The sequence below is a fragment of the Mustela nivalis genome (assembly GCF_964662115.1).
Source record: "Mustela nivalis genome assembly, chromosome: 17".
Classification (NCBI taxonomy): Eukaryota; Metazoa; Chordata; class Mammalia; order Carnivora; family Mustelidae; genus Mustela; species Mustela nivalis.
In genome coordinates, this window is record NC_139036.1 from 4198932 (window position 1) to 4220481 (window position 21550).

The window sequence follows — 21550 nt, forward strand, 5'->3', positions numbered from 1 at the left end:
CATCTAGGGCTCCCGGGCTTTAGAAGCGGTCTGGGCGCCGGCGAGGGAGAGCGCCGGGCTGGTGACGTCATCTAGGAGAGCGAGGCGGGGCTGCGGACGGTGGGCGGGAGGCTGCCAACGGTTTTGAGTGTGGGGAAGGCGGCGGGGGTGGCTGTGCTGGGGTCCTTGGTCTCCCGGACTGGGACTCGGGGAGGGGGACAATCCCTAGTCCACACTTTGGCAAACTGAGCGGGACTGAGGTCTGGTTGTGTGGCGGGGAGTCGTTAGGGGTGGTCGGGGTAGAGGGTCTCAGGCTAGGCTGGAGGGCGGCGGACTTTTTAGAGAGGTCTGAGGGGGTGGCCGAGGGTTCACGAAGTTTCTCTTGGGTTAGCACGGAGGGAGGGATTCCGAGGAGCCTTGCTATGGCTTTCTTGCCAGGAGCGGTCGGAGGGGATATACAGGAGGGTTGACCGTGGGTAGAACAGGTGCATGGCGAGGGGCGTGAGGAGGTGGGGAGCGTGAGGGTCCTGTCTCTCTGAGACCCGGGGCAGGTGAGGGCCAAATAAGACTGCTGGAGGGAAATCAGACCCCTGTTGGATTGGGTTTCAGTTTGCACGTTCTGGGTGGGAGAGTATAAGAGCGTTTGCCAGAAGTTCTTCAGCACTCCAGGGGAACTGCAGTTGTTCTGTCGCCCCTCGGTCTTCTGTCCCCACCCCCACCTCGCTGCACTCTCCTTTTCCACCAGTTCCAGGGGCTGTGGAAGGAAATGCTTTTGCCCTCTCCCATGGTCTCTGGAACCGCTGGAAATCTTTCCTCTAACCAGAAAGCCTCCCTGCTGCTACTCACTAAGGATCCTTGGCTTGGAGTCGTTCTCCTTTCTCCCAGATCTTCTTTTGGGGTGCACTTCCTCCCCTGGGGTCTCCTAAAGCAGGACCGGGAGTTCCCAGCTCTGCTGTGTGGAGTTTTCTCGTGCTTGTACTCATGGCGACATCAGCTACCAGCCCCGGCTCACCTCTCCGGGCTGAGGATCTCCTGAGTGATTCATCAGAAGCCCCTGGGTTGAACCAAGTGTCCTCTGAGGTGACCTCCCAGCTCTATGCTTCTTTGCATCTTAGTCGCCAGGCGGAGGCCACCGCCCGAGCCCAGCTGTATCTCCCCACCACCTCCCCACCTCCTCATGAGATGTTAGATGGCTTGGCCCAGGAGCTGAGTCGCAGCTTGGAGAACAACTTGAAGAAAAAGGTGAGAGAGGTGTGTCTTGGTGACCTCTAGGATCTTGGAATGGGCGCTGGTTTGAAAAAAAAAAAAAATGTTGCTTTTCTGAGACTTGAACTCCTGTTGTTGGATTTCAAATTCCTTTAAGTGACAGAGTCCCTTCTCCTTGTTCCTGGGAGCAAATGTTTATGGGGGTGGAAGTGGCCTGGGGGATGCCATAATTTGGAAAATTGTGAAAATTCTAGGGTTTTGTGGTCAGAGACACCTGCACTACAGGGCTGGTTGCTGTGCCTTGACTTGGGCACTGAATGAGGATAAGGTTTCTTCAACTCAAGAGGGAGCTAGGAACACAAGGATAGCAAAATTTGCTAAGCTCCTTCCAGCTCAAAACTCGTTTGACTGTATGGTTTACAGTTGGGCATGTCAATCATTAAAACATGGTCTAATCGATGATGCATGTCACAGAGAGGTTGGTTATTAGTGTTGCACACTGCTTGGGTTTGGAAAACTGGAGGTATCTTGTGATGGGTACTAGGAGCAGTTTGGAAAACTAATAGCCCTGAACTGTATGGTTTTTAGACGAGGTACTTGTTCTCTAGTTGGCAAGGATCCTCAGCAGGCTTGTCTTAATGTGCCCAATTAATTTATTTATTTACCTGGTTTCTGTAGACATTTGAATTTCAACCCTTATTGAGTCAGTTCCAGTTTTCTTGGCTATCCCAGGTGCTGGAGTAAAAATTCTTGGGTTTTAGGGGTCCCAGATGCCAGGGAATCTGGTAGTAGGTAGAACATAAGTCGTTCAGATTGCTTCTGATCTTCGTGTTGTTTTTTTCCCTAGGATGGCTCCAAGCATATCTTTGAGATGGAAAGTGTTCGGGGTCAACTACAGAGCATGCTCCAGAACTCCCGGGATGCAGCCTATCGTGAGTTGAACCCAGATTTAAGGGGTGGGAGAAGGCAGAGAGTGGAAGGCGTCTGAGACAAGAGAGGGCAGGAGGAAAGGCTCCAGTTCTTTGGGAGCGGCTGGAGAAGTGCATAAAGTCAAAAGGAAAGGCCCTCTCCTCTCTTCGTCTGCAAGTGCTTCCTGTTCCTATCCTTACCTGACTCTGGCTGTGCGGTCCCTCTGGCTGCCTGCAGGCGATCCTGTCACTCCGGGTCCTGGCTCAGAGAGACGAGAAGAGGACTCCTTTGACAGTGACAGCACAGCCACCTTGCTTAAGTGAGTTCCCCTTGGGGTTCTCCTGGTTTGCGTGCTTGTTTTCTCGGAAAGCTGCGTGTTCTTTTCCTTAGTTCTGTCTTTCCTGCTTTTCTGTCTCTTGGGACCTAAGATGCTGTACCTTAGCTTTTGGTTTTCATCCTTTTCTTTTCTTATTTTCTATCCCCCTTTACTCCTTCTTGAACGTGGGCATTTGTTGCCTAGTACCTGGCTTTCTCCCAACCTCTAGTCCTTCTTCCCCCAGAAGAGTTGGCTTGTTCCTGCTAAGACTTTTACTGCTGGGAGTGTGGTAGACAGGGAGGAGCAGTGTGGAGTGAATCATGGTACCTGAGTGCTGTCCAGCTCTATGACTTTGGCCAAGTCTCTTGTTCTTTCTGAGTTTCCGTTTTGTTGTTTGTAAAATATCACGCTTGGACTAGGGGCTCTCGAAAGCTTTCCATAGCCTGATACTCTCTTCCTGCTTTGCTCAGCACCCGGCCCCTGCAAGACTTGTCTCCGTCTAGCTCAGCCCAAGCCCTGGAGGAGTTGTTTCCCCGCTATGCCAGTCTTCGCCCGGGGCCCCCCGTCAATCCCCCGGATTTCCAAGGCCTAAAAGATGCTCTGGATTCCGAGCACACCCGTCGCAAGGTGAGTCACCAAGGCTTCCTTTCAAAAGTAGCAAAGATTATAAATAGGCTGGGTTCTGGGAAGGGATGAGGGTTGAGGGCCTGTAACCTGAGACTTTGCTCAGATGGCTCTTCAGTGAGGCTGACTTTGACCATCCTGTCTAAGATGCACACCCCTCTTCTGGGTGGGTGTTCAGGTCCCTTGGGTGCTTCCTTCATAGAGCTTATCACAGGGGCACCTGGGTAGCTCAGTTGGTTAAGCATCTGGCTTCGGCTCGGGTCATGATCCTAAGGTCCTGGGATCGAGCCCCGCATCAGACTCCCTGCTCAGCCGGGAGCCTGCTTCTCCCTCTCCCACTCTTCCTGCTTGCGTTCCCTGTCTTGCTTTGTCTTTCTCTGTCAAATAAATAAAATCTTAAAAAAAAAAAAAAAATATATATATATATATATATATATATATATATATATGTAGCACTTCTCACAGTCCCAGATATCTTGTCTGCTTCTCTCCTCTAAAATTTAAGCTGCTTGAGGATCAGACCTTATCTTGTTCAGCACTGTCTTCTTAGCATCTGGAATGTGCCTGACACAAAGATACATTCCAGAAGCGTGTAGGGAATAAACAACATGCCTCACTGGCTTTTGCGAAGGCTTTATGGCTAATGGTGATACAATGGACTGTCTCTGCAAGCCTCAGTGTATGTGAAGGGGGCAGAGAGGTGGACTAGGCAGGGGAGAGGTTACAGTCATTGGTTGTGTTGTCCTTTTTGGAACCGTCTCTTCGTCTGTTTGAAACTGCCTGGGCCTGAATGAAAGGTTTCCTCCTTTCTCCTTGGCCACGTTTAACCATTGTGCCTAGTGAGCTGCTTTAGGCACGAGTCACCTCCCACTCTGCAGTGTGGGCTGTTTCTGTCCTGCCAAAAGGTCCGCAGGAGTCTTCCTTGGGAGATCCAGGAAACAGAAGAGCCTGGAAGCCAAGCCCTGTCTCCTGAGCTGGTCTTGGCCTCTAGATTCCTGCTCCAGAATTCCTGATTCTTCTTCTCCAGACCTATTCTGTTCTTGGGACCCGGGCTCCCTTTCTTCAGCCCATTTTCGCCGAGAGGCGCTGGGAAGTTTGATGATTTCATCAGACTAGAGATGTGACACCCAGGCTTGTCCTCCTCCTCCTCAGCATTGTGAGCGCCATATTCAGAGCCTCCAGACCCGGGTGCTGGAGCTCCAACAGCAGTTAGTTGTGGCTGTGACTGCAGACCGCAAGAAGGATGTCATGATCGAGCAGCTGGACAAGGTGCCAGGGTGGCAGAAGGCGGGTGGGTCTCTCCGTGGGGGGCGCCGAGAAACAGGAAAGGTGGGGTGGCCGCCCAGCGTTTCTCTGTTCACGCTAAGAGCTGGGGGTGGGTTTACCGACCCCCGGGAGAAGGTAAAAATTACTGTGAAATTCCATTTGCCTTTCCTCCCCTGAGACCCTGGCCCGAGTGGTGGAGGGCTGGAACCGTCATGAGGCCGAGCGGGCAGAGGTGCTGCGGGGGCTCCAGGAGGAACGGCAGGCCGCTGAGCTCACCAGGAGCAAGCAGCAGGAGGTGGGCAACCCGCATTGGACAGCATGAGAGCCTGCGGTGCAGATCGATAGGGGAAGGAGTCCACATACCTCCAAATCTGGGTCCCCAGCAGGCTGAGCTCAGTCTCAGAGCTGCAGGCCTGGCTGTTCTTGTCCCCATTCCTCTCCCTGCCGTTACTGTTCCTGCTGCCGGACTTGTGTCTTCGACATCTTCCTAGATTTTCCCACACTGCACAGTCTTCTCTTCAGGCCCCCAAGTCACGGAGTTAAGGCTTACTTTTAAAGTCGATATTGCGGAAGCTTTCTGCAGTGTAACGTGCGGGGATTCCCCTCCGTTCCTCTGTCCTGTGTTCCCCTGTCCCTGAAAGACAGTGACCCACCTGGAGCAGAGCCTTTCCGAGGCCATGGAGGCCCTGACTCGTGAGCAGGAAAGTGCAAGACTGCAGCAACGGGAAAGAGAGACACTGGTGAGCGAGCCGGGCTGGGTGCACTCCAGGGGAGGCCACTCATGAATTCTAGAGTGCTGTGGGCCATCGGTGGGTGTGGGAGCTGCACCAGGGGCATGTTTCTCCAAGCCTGTCCCTTGGAACGCTCATTCTGCTAGGTCCTCTGTGAATGGGGCTTGGCTGCCAAGTTGGCTTGAGAGACTCTACAAATCATCGCCTCACCAGAATTCTCTGGGGGATCGGCCTACTGTGTAGATTCTGGGGACCCGTCGCCGGGGGTTTTGATTTAATAGATGTGCTATGAGGCCGGGGAGCTGAAATGTGCCAAAATATCAGCAGCTTCCTAGGTAGTTTTGTGCAGCCAGGTTTGGGAACTCAGGTCTAGGACAGAGCCAGAAAAGGTATGGGGTGAGACTCAGTCGGGTTTCTTGTTGCTGAAATGGTACGATGATTACCTGTATGAATCAGCAGCCGGGTCTGGAACTCGGTCATGTGCGTGACGTGTGCTGGCGACATGCAAGCCTGTCCTTGTCATCTTCACGGGCTTTATCCCACAGCCCCAGGTCATGGCTGCTGCTTGGCTGACTCATGACCAGAGGCTGGACCTTCTAATCTTGGTGCAGCTTCTTTTAATGGCGATAGCGACAGCTGTCGCATATTGAGCACTGAGCGCATGCCTGACATGGCTAATTGCTCTCTTGTGTGCTCTTTGCCGGAATCCTCACAAGGCAGGCCCTAGATACGAGGCCAACTTTGAGGAGAAAGAGGTGTGCCTACGAACACGTAGCGAGTGACAGCTGGGACGCAAACAGATTTGAGCCCGGATGTACCGAATTCTAGAACATACGCTCCTGTTTGCCATGTCATAGGCCTGTGGGTCTGACAGCTGTTGCGTTTTTAGGGGACATGATTCTCAGTGGGTACACTGGACGGGGGCAGATGGCTGGTCTCTTGAGGGCTTGCTCAGGGTCGCGGTTTTCCCTGGGACTCCAGGAGGAGGAGCGGCAGGCGCTGACCCTGAGCTTGGAGCTGGAGCAGCAGCGGAGCCGGGCCCTGCAGGAGGAGCGGGATGAGGCTCGGGCGGGGCAGCTGAGTGAGCACCGGCAGCTGGAGACGCTGCGGCTGGCCCTGGAGGAGGAGCGACAGGCCTGGGCCCAGCAGGAGCGCCAGCTGCAGGAGCGCTGTGGGGCCCTGCAGGAGGAGGCGCGAGTGCAGCTGGAAAAGGAGAAGGTTAGAGCGGCCGTGGGGGACCCCAGCTGAGGGCCGGAATGACAGAATGAGATGGGTGTCAGAATGTGGGGCAGAGGGGACGGGGCTGGAGAGCAAGGAACTGTCCGTGGGGCACATGGTGGAAGGGGCGGGGCCGGGGGGCACCTGGTACCCAGAAGACCGAAGAGTGAGATGCTCCAGAGCCCAGCAGGGAGTCAGGTGTGAAGAGGGCGAGCAGTGGCTTGGGTTTCAGGGCGTGGGAGGATGCCTTTGGGAAGGGAGGTGACTGGAGGACAGCAAAGGGGACACGCAGTTGAATTGGATCTCCTCTCCCAGGGGAACGCACAGAGGGAGGCGCAGGCGGCACGGGAGGCCCAGCAGCAGCTGGCGCTGGTGCAGTCGGAGGTGCGGCGGCTAGAGGGCGAACTGGACACGGCCCGGAGAGAGCGGGACGCCCTGCAGCTGGAGATGAGCTTGGTGCAGGTCAGGGGGCGGCGCGGTCCTGAGGTTGCTGTCGGTCTGAGGCCCAGGGACCTTTTGGGAGTCATGGCCAATGCTGCCATTTTTTACCAGGAATTTTGAGCCCTAAAGCCTTCTGCCTCGTCCGCGGGGCACACGGTGCCCGAGACTGTGTGTCCTGCTAAGCCCTGTACGTACCACATGTTTTCTGTATGGCCGCACCTATGGTCAAGGTTAATTTATAAGGTATTCACAGTAAGAGATGGACGGTCACTCATGTTCTACCTGAGCACTTACAGCAGCTGATCGCGATAAGTTATGCGAATACGGTCTCTCTGCACGGCTCACTGTCCCTCCCTCACCTGTCTCCAGGTGAGGTTGTGAGATGGGGAGGTGCTCAAGTAGGGGTGTGGAGGAGGCGCAGCTGCAGGCATGGGACACGGCATTAGGCTGCTACCGACCTTCCTGCATCAAGAGGGGGTTGGCCTGCTGGGGGACCACTGTTGACCGCAGATAACCGAAAGGCCCGGAAGCAAAATCGTGGAGGGGGTACTACTGTGTGTGTTAAGCGTGTGGTAGGGGCACACCAGTGAGGTTCCCAGAGCAAGTCAGCCTGAGTGACTTTCCTCATTAATGATGCATGTAAAGGGACGCACCCAGTTTCTGGGATAGCGAGGCCAGTGCTGGGAAGAGGACCGTCCTTTTACTTTTCACCCAGCTCACAGAGGTGGTGGACTGACCACGTGGAAACTAACTGCTGGTGGAAGACTGAGGATAGGGATGTTGGTCCAGCTCCACAGCGGTGTGTGAGCAGCCGTAGCCCTCCGCAGTGCCGCTCGCCGGGTGTTCACTGAGTCTGCACAACAGCCCTGCTCTGGGTGCTGCGTGCTGGGAGCTGGGAACTGTCCTAGCCAACAGGAAGCCATCAGCTTGGTGGGGGGCGCTGTCTAGCACACATCTTCTTGAAGTAGCTTGAGTCTGGGTCATCTTTGCAGTGAGGTCTTCCCCACGAGCTGAGTAAGATCCGCAGCCTCTGACAATCCCCGTTCCCTCCCCTGTTTGAATGTTTCTCCTAATATGCTCCATTCTGCCCCTTTTAAAATCTTGTGGATTTCTCGAAGGCAAAGATTTTTGTCTGTTCATTGTTGAATCCTGCAGTAGTGCCCGGGTTTAGCTTTATTCCAGCCATCGATTTTCTTACTGTTCCATCCGTAATGGAAAGGGAGGTATTGATGCTTCCAGCCACTGCTGCATGGCGGTCTGCCCCTTTGTCTTCATATGTTTCGGGGCTCTGTTAGGTACATAGATGTTTATATTGTCGTGTTTTCTTGATATAACTTTTTTTGGCTTAAAATCTACTTTGTCTAACGATCATCTCGTCCCCACCCTAGCTCTCCTGGTTGCTGTTTGTTGTGTAGGCTGTCTCTTTCCATCCTTTTACTTAACAGGCTTTTGTGTCTTTGTATCTTAAGTGGGTCTCTTGTTGACCACATATAGTGGATCTTGTTTTATTTTGTTGTTTAATCCCTTCTGCCAATTTCTGCCTTTTAATTGGAGAGTTTAATTCATTTACATTTAAAGTAATTACTGGCGAAGAAGGACTGATTTCTGCCATTTAACTATTTGTTTTCCGTATGTCATCCTTGTTTCTGTTTTTCAGTCACCCGTTACTGCCTGTTTGGATTATTTCATCAATATTTTGTGTACCATTTTCGATTCTCTTTGTTTTTCCTTTTTGTACATTATTAAAGTCATTTTCTTAATGATTCCCTTGAGGTTACAATTAATGTCTTACAGTAATGGTCACTAGCGAAGGACACTATCTTCAGTTTCAACAGTGTGGAACCAGTGTTCCGTACGTCTGCGTCTCTCCACTTTCACATTTTTACAGACACAGATTTCTCATCCTGTTTGGTGCACCTGCCTTTTATATCCCATAGGAAGAAAGGAGCTACTGACTGAAAGCACGGTAGCACAGGCGTCTGTGTTCACTCACGGAGCAGCGTTCATCGGCATTCTTTATTTCTTCGTATGGCTTCTGGTCACTGGCCTGCAGCCTCCCTTCATTTTTCGGTAGGTCAGGTCTCCTAGAAATGAATGCTCTTAACTTTTGTTTATCCAAGAATGACTTAATTTCTTCTTCGTTCTTGAAGGTCTTCATGTTTTGTTTCACTTGACCATTGATTTTCCTTTGGCCCTTGAAATGTGGCATTCCACTGCCTTCTGGCCTCCATGACTTCCTATGAGAAGTCGGCAATCAGTCTTACGGAGGCACTATCCTAAGGGGCAAGGGGCTTCTCTCTTGCTTCTTTCTCTGTGTTTTGTTTTGTTTTTAAGATTTTTATATATTTATTTGAGAGAAAATGTGCACATGAGCCTGGGGATGAGCAGGTGGAGAGAGACAAGCAGACTCTGCTGAGCAGGGAGCCCGACGCCGAGCTCAACACAAGCTCAGTCCCATGACCCTGAGACCATGACCAGAGTTGACATCAAAGTTGGCCGCTTAATGGCCTGAACCCCAAGGTGCCCCTCTGTGTTTGGCTTTTGACAGTATGACTGTGCTATGTTGTAGTGTGGATCTCCTTTAGTTCATTCTGTTTAGAGATTATTGAGTTTGGGGGATGGGTGGATTTATGTCTGTTATCAAATTTGGGAAGATTGGGGCTGTTTTTGTTTTTGTTTGGTTTTGTTTGTTTGTTTTTTCAGATTTTTTTCTGTTCTTTCTCTCTTGTCATTCTGGGACTTTGCTGATGCATCTGTTGCTAAGGCATCTATGGGATGTCCTGCAGGTCCCTCGGGTTCTGTTCAGTTTCTTGATGGTTCTTTCTTGTTGCTCATTGGATTGCACAATTTCTGTTGTTTATCCTCTGGTTCCTTGGCCCTTTCTTCTTCCTGCTGAACTCTGCCAGTGAGTCCCTTTGGTGAATTTTTTAAATAGTCTTTATTTTGGGAGGCAGTTATGTGTTCAGAGCAAAAGTGAGCAGAAGGTACAGAGATTTCCCACATACCCCCTACCTCCACAGACACATAGCCACCCCCATTACCAACGTTCCCCACCAGAGTCGACCATTGGTTACAATGGACAAACCTACCTTTACACGTCGTTATCACCTAGAATCCACAGAACACTTTGGGGTTCCCTGTCGCTGTTTTACATTTTATGGATTTGGACAAATTTATAATGACATGTATCCACCTTTATAGTGTCACACTCAGTGTCACTGTTTTAAAAACCCTTGGCGCGTGTCCTGTTCACCCCTTCCTCCCTCTAGCCCCTGACAACCACTGGTCTTTTTTACTGCCTCTGTAGTTTTGCCTTTCCAGAATGTCGTATGATTGGAGTCCTACGATACGTAACCTTTTTAAACTCACTTCCTTCACTTAGTGATAGGCATTTACATTTCTTCCGCATCTTTCCGTGGCTTGATAGCTCATATCTTTTTAGTGTTAAATAATATCCTGCCGTCTGGGTGTGCCGTGGTGTATTTAGCTGTGTGCCTACTGATGGACACCTTGGTTGCTTCTCATTTCTGGCAGTTAAGAATAAAGCGGTAAACAGCCAGCTGCAGGTTTTGGTGTGAACTTAAGTGTTTAACTTCTTTGGGTAAATACCAAGGAGCATGGGTGCTGCATTATGTGGTTAGAGTACATTTTTGTTTTGTCAGAAACCACCACCGTCTTCTTCCAGAGTCGTAGTACCATTTTGCGTTCCTGTCAGCAATGAACGGGTGTGTTCCTCTTGCTCCACATTCTCTCCAACATTTGTTCTGGTCGATGTTCTGGATTTCGGTTATTTCAGTAGGGGTGTATAGTGAAATAGGGGTATGGAGTGGCACCTAGTAAAATTTTCATATTATCAATTGTACTTTATTGCTCCAGAATTTCTGTTTGGTTCTTTTTTCTAATTTATGTCTCTGTTGACTTTTTCTCTTTGTTCCTTAATTATCCTGATTTCCAGTTGGTTGTCCAGATAGTTCATTGAACATATTTAAGCCTGTTGATTCAGTGTCTTCAATTAGTAATCCCAGTGTCTGGGCTTCCACAGGAGACGTTCCTGTCAAATCTCTTATTCCTCTCTCTCTCTCTTTTTTTTAAAGATTTTATTTTTAAGTAATCTCCACACCAAATGTGGGGCTCCCAACTCACAACCCTGAGGTTCAAGAGTTCCATGCTCTACCGACTGAGTCAGCCAGGCACCCCCTACTTATTATTATTTTTATAAAGGTTTTATCTATTTATTTGAGAGAGAGCGCGCATGCACACATGTGAGGGGTGGGGCAGAGGGAGAAACAGACTCCCCCACGCGCAGGGAGCCTGATGCGGGACTCGATCCCAGGACTCTGAGATCATGACCTGAGCTGAAGGTAGACGCTTAACCCACTGAGCCACCCAGGCGCCCCTTTACTTATGTTTTTATTATTGATTTATAGCTTAACTTTGTGATTAGAGAGTATGGTCTTTTAAAAAAATTGCTTAAGTGTATTCCACACAACTTTGTGTGTTGAAATATTTCTATCTTAACAAAGTGTTGCATGAATAGTATAATGAATGACGCTTACATTCACCTGTTGACATTTCGCAACATTCGTCGGTTTGGCTGCACCTCCCGATCCCCCTCTCTCCCTTCCTCTGCCCCCATCACTGGAGAGTTTCTTGCGGATATGAGCAAATATATTATTTTTGTTACTTAAATTCTTTGAAATTTTTTGATACGTATTTTTGTTCTAATATGTGGTCCATTATTCTAAGTGTCTCATGTGTGCTTAAAAATATGTATCTTATGTTATTGGTGAAGTGTTATGTATGTAAGTGTCTATTTGTATGTGTGTTGAGTTCAATTGAGCTGTTTAAATCATTGTTTCCTTATTGATTTTTTTTTCTGTTAAAATCCCACCAAATGTGGATTTTTCTATTTCTCCTGTAGTCTGTCAGTTTTTGCTTTATACATTTTAAGGCCGCTGTTAAGTGGCATATAAATTTTAAAATTCTACATCTTCCCTGGTAAATTGGATGTTTTATCCATATGACATAACTCTCTAGATCTCTCCAGGCCTTTTATCTTAGAATCAGTTTTTGCCTAATAATATGATGTTACTAGACTTACACCAGCCTTTTCAAAAATATTTTTTAAGCTTTTTCCTTAAAGTAGAGCTTGCCTGGCCAATAGTTTTGTAATCTTTACTTCAGCCTTTATACATTTGTCTCTTAATTGGAGCATCAAATTCTTTTACATTCGGTTTATTTATTTATGGTTGGGTGTATGTTTTAACTTTAGATTTCATTTTGTCTTACATACTTAATGTTTATTCTTCTCTCCTTTCTTGTCACCTTTGAGATTCATTACTTTTTTCTCACTTTCCTTCTTTTGTCAGCTGGTTTTAAAGTTTCTGTCTGTTTAGGAGTCATTTTCGAAATTACAACACGCATACTTCAGCCAAAGTGAATTTATTGGAGGTAAATATCATGGACAAAGAAGGGAACCAACATCAGCGTGGCTGGGAGTTTCCCAAAGAAATTTTAAAAATACTTTTACAATATAAAAGTTATCTGTCAGGCAAGTTTGAATAGTACAGATGTAGAAACTCTTGGTTACCTTTTTTTTTTTTCTAAAGATTTTTATTTATTTATTTGAGAGACAGTGAGAGAGAACATGAGAGGGGAGAAAGTCAGATGGAGAAGCAGACTCTCCGTGGAGCAGGGACCCTGATGTGGGACTTGATCCCAGAACTCCGGGATCATGACCTGAGCCGAAGGCAATTGCTTAACCAACTAAGCCACTCAGGCACCCCTGGTTGCCTTTCTTACCATGTCCCTTTGTATGTGTCCTTTCAGGATCTTTTCATTTGAGTTTGTGCATTGCTTTTTTTTTTTAACGATGTATTTATTTATTTGAGGGAGAGAGAGAGAGAGAAGGAGCTGGCGGTGGTGGGAAGGGCAGAGGGAGAGAGAATCCCAGGTACACTCCCTGCGAGGAGCCAGGCACAGGGCTCAGTCCCAGGACCTGGAGATCATGACCTGAGCCAAAACCAAGAGTCGGACGTTTAACCGACCAAGCCACCCAGGCGGCCTGTGGGTTGCTGCTTTAAAAAAACATACTCATTTGCTGCAGCCTGTCACTGTTACCTCTTAATAGAGATATCTTTCCACATCCCATATGCGCAGTACGTGCAGAAAGATGGACATCGTGACTTTGAAGAGTTGTGTATTGTCACAGTGAATGGGGGCATTATAGTTTTCTAGTTTTCTTTTTTTTTTTTTTATTTTTTTTATTTTATTTATTTTTTTTTTTTATTTTTTTTATTTTTTATTTTTTTTTATTTTTTTTTTTTAAAGATTTTATTTATTTATTTGACAGACAGAGATCACAAGTAGGCAGAGAAGCAGGCAGAGGGAGAAGAGGAAGCAGGCTCCCCGCTGAGTAGAGAGCCCGATGTGGGGCTCGATCCCAGGACCCTGGGATCATGACCTGAGCCGAAGGCAGAGGCTTTAACCCACTGAGCCACCCAGGCGCCCAGTTTTCTAGTTTTCTTAAGCATTTTCCTTTCAATGAGAAATGTACACAGACACCAATTTTTTCACTATGAAAGTAGTGCTGCTGTGAGCGTCATTGTATGTAAGCCTTGAGTGCCCGTTCTGTAGAGCAGATTATTTTAAGGGCCACCGGCGGCTCCGAAGGAGTAGCTCTTTAAGTTTTCCACCAGGAGAAGGCAGGCAGTGAGCTGTCTAGAACAGTCAGTATCGGGACACAGAAGTTAGACCGGGGCTGGAGTGGGAGAAAATGGGAAACAGTGCATACAGTTTTCCTTTTATAAAATGAAAATTCCTGGAGATCTGCACAGTCATGTGAATACAGTTAACACTACTCACCTGTACGCTTAGAAGTGGTTAAGAAGGTAAATTTTATATTATGTGCTTTTTTTTACCACAATTTTTAAAAATTAAAAAAAGAAAAAACTACATTGGTAGAATCGCGAAGGGTTTCACATGGCAGGAGAGCGGGCCGAGTGGGGTTGCTATACAAGCTGTTTTGGGCAGCCAGACTCCATTCTTCAGGCAGCGGTGGCCTTTGGATGGTTTCAAACAAGGGGGAAATTTGAGCACATTTGTATTCTAGAATATTCGCTCTGGCACAAAGTGGAGGATCTCCTGGGGCAACGTGAGAGAAGGTGCAGGGTAGAAGAGAGCGCAGGAGATCAAGTGGGCGTGACCTGGTAGTGAATGGCCGACATCGTGAGCCGGGGACTAAAGTCAGGAGATGTTCAGGAGGTAGAACGGAAGGGCCCTTTGGAAGGTGGACAGAAGCAGGAGAGTCAGGGCTGACCTATAGTGCAGGTGTCCCTGTGGAGAGCGGTGCCAAGAACTAAGGCAAGAAGTCACGTAGGAGGAAAAGGTTCGAGTGTAAAACACCAGGTGAGCTCAGTGTTGGAGCGGTTTTGTTTGAGGTGAGCCAAGAACCCTTATTCAGGAGGCTTCTGGGTGTGTGGGCGTAAAGTCCAGTGAAAGAGACAGATTTAGAAAGCGCTCAAGGTATAAATTGTAAGAAAAAACATAGCCCAGGTGCCCCGTGTTTACTAACACATGTGAAAGCCTCTGGGACCTGGAATGTTAGGAGGCTGTCAGGGAGAGGACTGAGGACGGAGCTCGAGAAAGTGTCCGCCCCCATTGGGCACTTGGGGGAGCAGGGGGCGCGGGGTTGTGGGGCTGGCAGCGGGGCAGGGTTGAAGGACACGGACTGCCGGTATGGCAGGCAGGACCCCATGAGACAGAGATGAGGAATCATCCCTGTGGGATTCAGAAGTCCGGTTACGCGTGGGGCAGTCGGGTTTCAGAGAGACGCAGAAGGACTGGGAGGAGAGAGAGGAAGGAGCCTGGGACATGGCCCAACCCTGCGTTAGGTGGAGGGGACAGGGACGTCCACTGCCCGTCGTGGAGATGGGCTCCTTTGACCTGTGCCTGCTTTAGGCTACACAGATACTTCTTTTGTTCGGTGTCACCTGTCCTTTCGCGGGGTGAACCCCAGAGTCCCACCTGGGAGCCTCCCTTCCTTCCTCCCTGTTCTTCCTCCCTCTGGCGTGGGGCGGGGGTGCTGGCTGTTCTGTCTGCCTCCCGTCCAGCCCCAGCCTGGGGAGCCCTCAGCTAGCCTCTTCTCGCTCCTAGGCGCGCTACGAGAGCCAGCGGCTGCAGCTGGAGTCCGAGCTGGCCGTGCGGCTGGAGCAGCAGGTGACCGAGCGGCTGGCGCAAGCCCAGGAGAGCAGTCTCCGGCAGGCCGCCTCCCTGCGGGAGCAACACAGGTGCTGGGCCCTCCTGGGTGCTCCCCTGCCTGGACAGGGGCAGTGCTGGGCCTCCCCCTGCCTCTCCCAGGCCCACTTCCTGCTTCCCCTCTCCCCGACCAGCGTTTTCTGGAAACGCTTCTTCAGTGAGCCACTGTCCCACACACCCTCACCTCAGGGTCTGCTTCCGGGGACCCTGTCCTCAGACGCCTGCTCCGTCCCTCCTTCCTGAGCCCCCTAGGCCTCGGCCAGCCTGGCCGGTGCTCTCGCCGTCACAGGCACGGCTTCTGGCCCTTTCCCCTTTGATGACCTTGGTCTCCAGGCTCAGCCCTCAGTCCTCCCCCTCGCCCTCCCAGGAAGCAGCTGCGGGACCTGAGCGCACAGCACCAGCAGGAACTGTCCTCTCAGCTGGCCCAGTTCAAGGGGGAGGCGGCGGAGCGGGAGGAGCGGCAGCGGCAGGTGCTGCAGGACTACGAGCTCAGGTCCGGTCCCTGCAGCCCCCCTTTCCCGAGCGCGGAGCCCGAACCGGGCAGGGCGGAGGCCTGCCCTCTCCGTGGGCCTGTCCGCGTCTACAGCAGCCCCGGCACCTCTCCGAGTCTCGGTGCCCGCTCCCTCTGAGGCTACCCATCCCCTCTGCCATCTCTCCCCCAGGCTGGCCCGGGAGCAGGCCCGGGTGCGTGACCTGCAGAGCGGCCGCCAGCAGCTGGAGGAGCAGCGGGCCGAGCTGGTGGAGAGGCTCCAGGCCATGCTGCAGGCCCACTGGGAGGAGGCAAACCAGCTGCTCAGTGCCCCCACGCTGCCTGCAAACCCCCCGGTAGGCATCGCCACTCGGACTTGGCTGATCCTGAGGTCAGTCCTAGCACCGCATTGCTGGGGAACCCCCGTGTGCTTCCTTGAAGAAGAAGGGAGTCTTTTCGCCGTGGTCGCCGCTCTCCCAGGGTGGCCCCGACTCGGGGAACCCGGCTCTCCTCCCCTAGCCCCAGACGAGTCTCACCCTGAGAGCCCCAGAGGAGCCTCGCCCTGTTCTGGTGGCATCTCCCGCTTCCTGACCATAATTCGTCAGTTTTTATTTTAAGCTAAAATCTCATTCGGAAGAGATAACACACACATGAAGAAAGGGAAATCAAATAGTTCGTAAAGGCGTGCGGGGGGACGTGCTCTCCATCCTCCCCTGCCCACGGGCTCTGGCGCTCTGCCCGGAAGCGGCCCCCGCGGCTTGTGCCTCGTGCTCGCCTGGCCCCCGTGGTGGCCTCCCGTGCGTGGTGGCGGGACTTCTCACTTGACCAAGTGTGCATTCGTGGCATCAAAGTCGGCCTCTCCAGTCTGCTTCCATGCACAGAGCTGATGTAATTATCATTCGCACACGTCTCCGTGCCTGCCTGTCTTACCTGTACAGCTTCTGGAGCAGGAACTGAGAGGTTGAAAGCAAGCATCGGAAAAGGGATGGGAGGTGGTGGTCGTTACCAGATCCCTTCCTAGGGGCTTTCTGCTCACGCATCATCTTTAGCTTAGAATCCAGGTGCCTGTGCCCAGTCTCGGGTCTGCGTGCACAGGGTGTGAGCTGCCTTCTTTCCTCTGTGCCCAGGTCCTCACCACCAGCCCCTCCAGCCCTGGGCCTCAGGAGCCGGAGAAGGGGGAGCGGAGGCTGTGGCCTCTGCCTCCTGTGGCCGTGGCCCTGAAGCCCGCGCTGCAGCAGAGCCGGGAAGCCGGGGAGGAGGCGCTCGGAGGGCCGCCGCCTGTCCTCTGCGGCTCCTCCACAGACCTCGGCCTCCTGCTGGGCCCCTCCTTCCAGAGCCAGCACTCTTTCCAGCCCCTGGAGCCAAAACTCACCTCATCCTCGGGTAAGTGGGGACCCGCGTCCCTCACGGGCTCCCTCTCACCTCTCTGTGTGCAGCTCCGTCAGTTTCCCGGCCCCCAGCCGTCTCCGAGACCAGGAGGTGCTTGGAGCAGGGAGAGCTCATGGCAGTCTGACACCGCTGGGCTTGATGGGAAACAGACCTAGGACCCGGGTGCTCTCCAGAGCCGATTTGGGGCCACGTGAGCCCTTGACACTGCCTCCTTCCTTGGTGGACCATGCTCTCTGCCAGGTTCTTGCTCTTCTCTCCGCCATTTGATCGGCTGTGACACTGGTCGCAGCCTGTACTCCAGACAACGGTAGAGAGACATTGGTGTCTCTGTGTCTTGGGTCCAGCTCAAGGAGAGGCGCCCCGATGGGTCGGTCACTGTTCCTTGGGTGCGGTGGCATTTCCTGGCTCGCCAGCGTCCACTTGGGTGGACGGCGGCACTCTGGGGTGCAGGCCTGACAGCCCGGGTCCAGTGAAGAATGAGAGACAGGTGACATCATGACTTTAAATGTAGAAATAAGTAGTCATAGTTAAAAAGAATGAGGGCGTGTTCCCCTCCACGCCAGAGCGTGTCCCTTAATTTCAAGCCATTCTGAGCATCGGATTCTGGTCTTCAGGGAGCTTGTGGTAAGGTTTCTTTGCTCAGAGTCCCAGTGGCACAGCCTTCCCCTGCCTGCCACGCTTCTCAGAACCCAGCTGGGCCTCTCTCCAGCAGCTGCAAACTCTGGCCCTGCCCTTCTCCCAGCTGGGATGCCCTGCTGTATCTAATAGGCCTTTTTCTCTGGGCATTTGGGGTTCTTTTGTAGCTGACTCCCTTCCCCGACAACACACACGTGGCTGTTTCCCTTTCCAGCTGGGACCTTCCACCCTGACCACAGGCCGGAGCGGCCGTTCCCTGAGGAAGATCCTGGGTCTGATGGCGACAGCTTCCTCAAGCAGGGGCTGCCGCCCCCCTCCCAGCTCGAGGGCCTCAAGCATTTTTTGCAGCAGGTGAGAGAGGGCCCCTGCCCGTCCCTCCTCACCTCCTTCTCCCCTTCTCCGTTTTCTTCTCCTGGGGCTGTCCCCCTTTCAGGACTGGTACTTGTTTCAGTCTCTCTGATTCCTGCCTCATAACTCCCTTCTGGAACTTTCCCTGAGTCTGCCTCCCAGACCCAGGTGTGTTTCTTTATTGGTCCTCAGGGAACCTTACTGTGTTGTCCCCACAGCTGCTGGACACGGTCCCCCAGAACAGTGAGGCCCCCTCTGTGGATCTGTTACCCCCGAAGTCTGGTGAGGGCCAACTCTTAAGAAGGCTGGGGCTGGAGTTGGGGAAGGTGGGATCTGACTGCGGACCTTTGGGAGCTGGCAAAGGTCATAGAGCCTTGTGAGGACTGGGTGGCGGGGGTGGGGGAGCGCGTCTCCTTGTCCCTTGCCCCACTGCCTGATTGTCGCATCTTGTCCTTCTTGCTAGGTCCGCTGGCTGTCCCGTCCTGGGAGGATGCCCCGCGCGTGCCCCACCTCCCACCCCCCGTTCATAAAACCAAAGTGCCCCTGGCCATGGCGTCCAGTCTTTTCCGGGCACACGAGCTTCCCTCAAGCCAGTCCCAGAGCAGCGGTCCCAGCGGCAGCTCCCCGGACACCGGTACGCGGGCCGTGGCTTCCTGGGACATAGACAGGGGAGGTCTCGGTGCGGAGCCAGTACCTGGAACTGAAGGCCCTTCTGGGTTCCCGCTGCGCCTCTCAGGTGGAGACGGGCTGGCTCCCGCGGGGCAGCTCATGGATGTGTCTCAGCTCTTGCGACTGTACCAGGCTCGGGGCTGGGGGGCGCTGCCGGCAGAGGACCTGCTGCTCTACCTGAAGAGGCAGGAACACGGCAGGTACCAGCCAGGAGGGCAGTGGCAGGGGGGTGTGGCCCATGGGCAGCCCGGCTCAGACGGACCAGCAGGCCGGGTGTGGGCCACGGAGCCACGGAGAAGCATCCCTTGTTCCTTCCTGGGGAAGGAAGTGAGGAGCGGTGGGCCCACGGTCTTCTCTCTTCCTCTGTCCCTCGGGGCTCCCACCTCTCTCTGGTCTCTTCCTTTCCAGTGTCCCTTTCCTCACCTGTGACTGCCACCTCTGTGTCTTCATGTCCTCCTGCCTTAGCTTTCCGCTCTTTACCCCACAGCTGAGAGCTCAGAATCTAGGACTGTGACCTCCTAGTGTACCTCCATAGCGAGTCTGCCGGGTGTCCTCCCGTGGGACCCCCAGGTCCGTCTTGTTTGTTCTTCTTCCTGAGACAGATTGGGGAGTGGGGCGGGGGGCAGCTCCCCATCCTCATCCCTCCGTTTGTGTGGCAGGACCGACAGCCGAGGGGATAACGTCCCCAGAAGAAACACAGACTCCCGTTTGGGTGAGATCCCCCGGAAAGAGGTGAGGGGTAGTGGGGCAGGGATGGGGGCGTGGAGGGGCTCTCGCTGACTGGTCCCTGGCTGGATCCATTCTATGTTGCCCAACCTCTACTTCCTGACCATCTTCCATAGCATGGTCTCTCCCCTCTGCTGAGTGACCGTGGCCCCTTGTGCTCGGAGCCTTTCCGCAGTGGCGGGGAGGCTGACTCTGCCTCCTTTTCTCCCCACCCCGGATCCCCTCCAGGTGCTCTCTCGCCGCCTTGCTCCAGCCCCTAAGACCGAAAAACCTCCAGTTCGCAGGAAAGGTGGCCACCCTGCCCCCAGCAGCGCAAGGAGTCGGGGGGGCATCTGGAGATGAGCCCCCTGCCCTCTCTACTCTTATTTTAATAAATGCTCGAGAGTCTGCATTCAAGTCTCTTGACTGCTAGGCATCTGCAGAAATGGAGATTTTATAGGAAACTACTTTGTAAAAAAACCTCATTCTGCTTGAGTATGTTTTTTGTATGTTGTACGTTCCTGTTTTCTATTCTGTGGGAAAGACATGAAGACTTTGAAGAAAGATGGCCTCTGCCTGGGTCTGAGAAGTTCCTGTGAGCTAATGCTCAGTGTTTCGAGAGTAGGACGTGCAGAGCGATTTTAGCTGCAATTGGCGGTGGAATTATGGAAGATTCTAATTTTCTTCTTTATATGTTTCTGTATTTCCGTATTTTCTAAAACAAGCGTGTATTACTTAATCAGAAAAAACAAACTTGTAATAAAAGTAAATTATTGTATAAAGAGTTTGAGTAAAAATTTGATTGTCAGGGGAGAGTATTTGTTCCTTTTTTACTTTTTTTGGAAGAGTTTATTTACTATGAAAGAGTAAGAGAGGGAGAGAGCAAAGCCAGGGGGAGGGACAAAGAGAAAAGCAGATTCCCCACTGAGCAGGGAGTTGATGCGGGGCTTAATGCGGGGCTCGATCCCAGGACCCCGAGATTATGACCTGAGCTGAAGGCAGAGGCTTAACAACCGAGTCACTCAGGCGCCCCAAGATTCTTGGTCCGTAAGGGTTAGTAAAGCTTGAGGATTGCATCCGTAGGGCACTGACTGACCCGACCTGCAGACACGCTGCAGCGGTAAGACATGGGGTAAAGACTAGACTGCTGGCCAGGGGAAAAGAAAAAAGCCACCATTACAAACCTGGTGTCCTCCTACTCACCAGAGTGAACAAGAAAGAACAAGCCCGAGTGCAAAGCTGCGGAAGGCCCCAGCGTCCCCGCATGAACAGGGACAGCCGGGAGTCCGCAGGATGACACCCTGGGACCCGTGGCCCCTGCAGCTCCCAGCTCAGCGCGGGCGGTGAGGACGCCAGATACGGCTCTGAAGGGCCCGGCCACCCCGGGGTGTCTTCTGTGACTGGGGGATGCCCCCCCAGTTACTCGGTTAGTGCCAGCATAGACCTGATGGCACACATCTCAGTGTTTCATATCTGCATGGGTCTTGGTGGGCCTCCGCGGAGAAACTTCAAGAGGAGATGAAGGCCCGGGACCAGCTCTGGCCAGGACAGCCCGGCCTCGGTGTCCATGCTCAGGGCTGCGCTCTCAGCCGGAGAGACGCTCCCCAAGCCCTGTCTGTCCCTCTACCCACCTAGGACAATGTTAACCTTGCTCTTTTTTACTTCAAGTGCCTAAAACTGGTCTGAACAAACTGGTTGGCAGCATGTGGTCACCATTGCTAGGACACCGTCTTATGCCATTTTTAAAAGCTGGGGACATGAACACCAAGTCTTACCTTGTCGTCTCCTGGTTTCCAGCCTGCCACCATCCGTCACCATGCCCTACATTTTTCCGGACATGAAGGACGGTCTGGAGAACATTGCCCAACTCTACAGAACAAAATCAGAAAGGGGCACAGTGCTGACCGGACCACGTGTGGGACTTGTGTACTTATGTGTAACATGCATGTCGTGTATGCAAAAATCCTGTCTCTTCACTGGAGACCAGCAAGGAAGGGCTGGGGAGGGGAGAAAAGCCCCAGACAAGCAGCCCCCCAACTTTTTCCTTCCATAATCATCTTGGGAATATTCCAAGGGGGGGACAGAATGAAAGAATTTGCAAGTTCTAGAAACATCCACACGCGAAGGAGGTGGGTGCAGGCTTTCAAGTCTTCACTTAGTGTGGACAGGGTGCAACGTGGGACTTTGTCCCTGAACCCTCCCACAGCCCCTTGGGAGTGGACACAGGAGGTCTGGCGGTGGAATATATTGGGGTGATAAGGCCACTTCACAGCTAAGAAACCCAGTGGTGCATTGGTCCCCGGGACCAAATGAGTTTCCCTGGTAACAGTCCAGAGCAGCAGGGGGCCCTGGTCCACGAGGTCACCTGGGACCTCCAGCTCTTCCGAT

At 52.3% G+C, this 21550-nt stretch overlaps 1 protein-coding gene across 14 annotated transcripts; it reads left to right on the forward strand.

Moving 5' to 3' along the window:
- Positions 1–27: 27 nt before the first annotated feature.
- CNTROB (centrobin, centriole duplication and spindle assembly protein) lies at positions 28–19944 on the forward strand. 14 transcript variants are annotated; one of them, XM_082708109.1, is made up of 20 exons: positions 28–99; positions 1095–1221; positions 2033–2117; positions 2332–2413; positions 2881–3037; positions 4187–4303; positions 4479–4595; positions 4942–5040; positions 6013–6249; positions 6565–6711; positions 14845–14978; positions 15314–15439; positions 15609–15771; positions 16543–16798; positions 17655–17791; positions 18007–18070; positions 18252–18422; positions 18525–18657; positions 19117–19189; positions 19412–19944. In XM_082708109.1, exons 2-20 carry the CDS (start codon positions 1162–1164, stop codon positions 19523–19525), a joined length of 2472 nt encoding a protein of 823 aa, XP_082564235.1. In that variant the 5' UTR covers positions 28–99; positions 1095–1161; the 3' UTR covers positions 19526–19944. The 14 variants fall into 14 exon arrangements, 13 of the variants coding, with proteins under 13 accessions (XP_082564235.1, XP_082564245.1, XP_082564246.1 ...); XM_082708119.1 differs by having other exon boundaries at positions 29–99; positions 1095–1230; XM_082708120.1 differs by having other exon boundaries at positions 87–239.
- The last annotated feature ends 1606 nt before the right edge of the window (positions 19945–21550 follow it).

What these genes read in the sequence shown, in the direction of transcription:
- CNTROB (XM_082708108.1), top strand. Translation starts at nt 961, where the DNA reads ATGGCGACATCAGCTACCAGCCCCGGCTCACCTCTCCGGGCTGAGGAT. An exon ending in CCAGGAGCAAGCAGCAGGAG is followed by an intron (nt 4,596 to 4,941) that starts GTGGGCAACCCG and finishes TGTCCCTGAAAG; the next exon opens with ACAGTGACCCACCTGGAGCA. An exon ending in TGCAGCTGGAAAAGGAGAAG is followed by an intron (nt 6,250 to 6,564) that starts GTTAGAGCGGCC and finishes CTCCTCTCCCAG; the next exon opens with GGGAACGCACAGAGGGAGGC.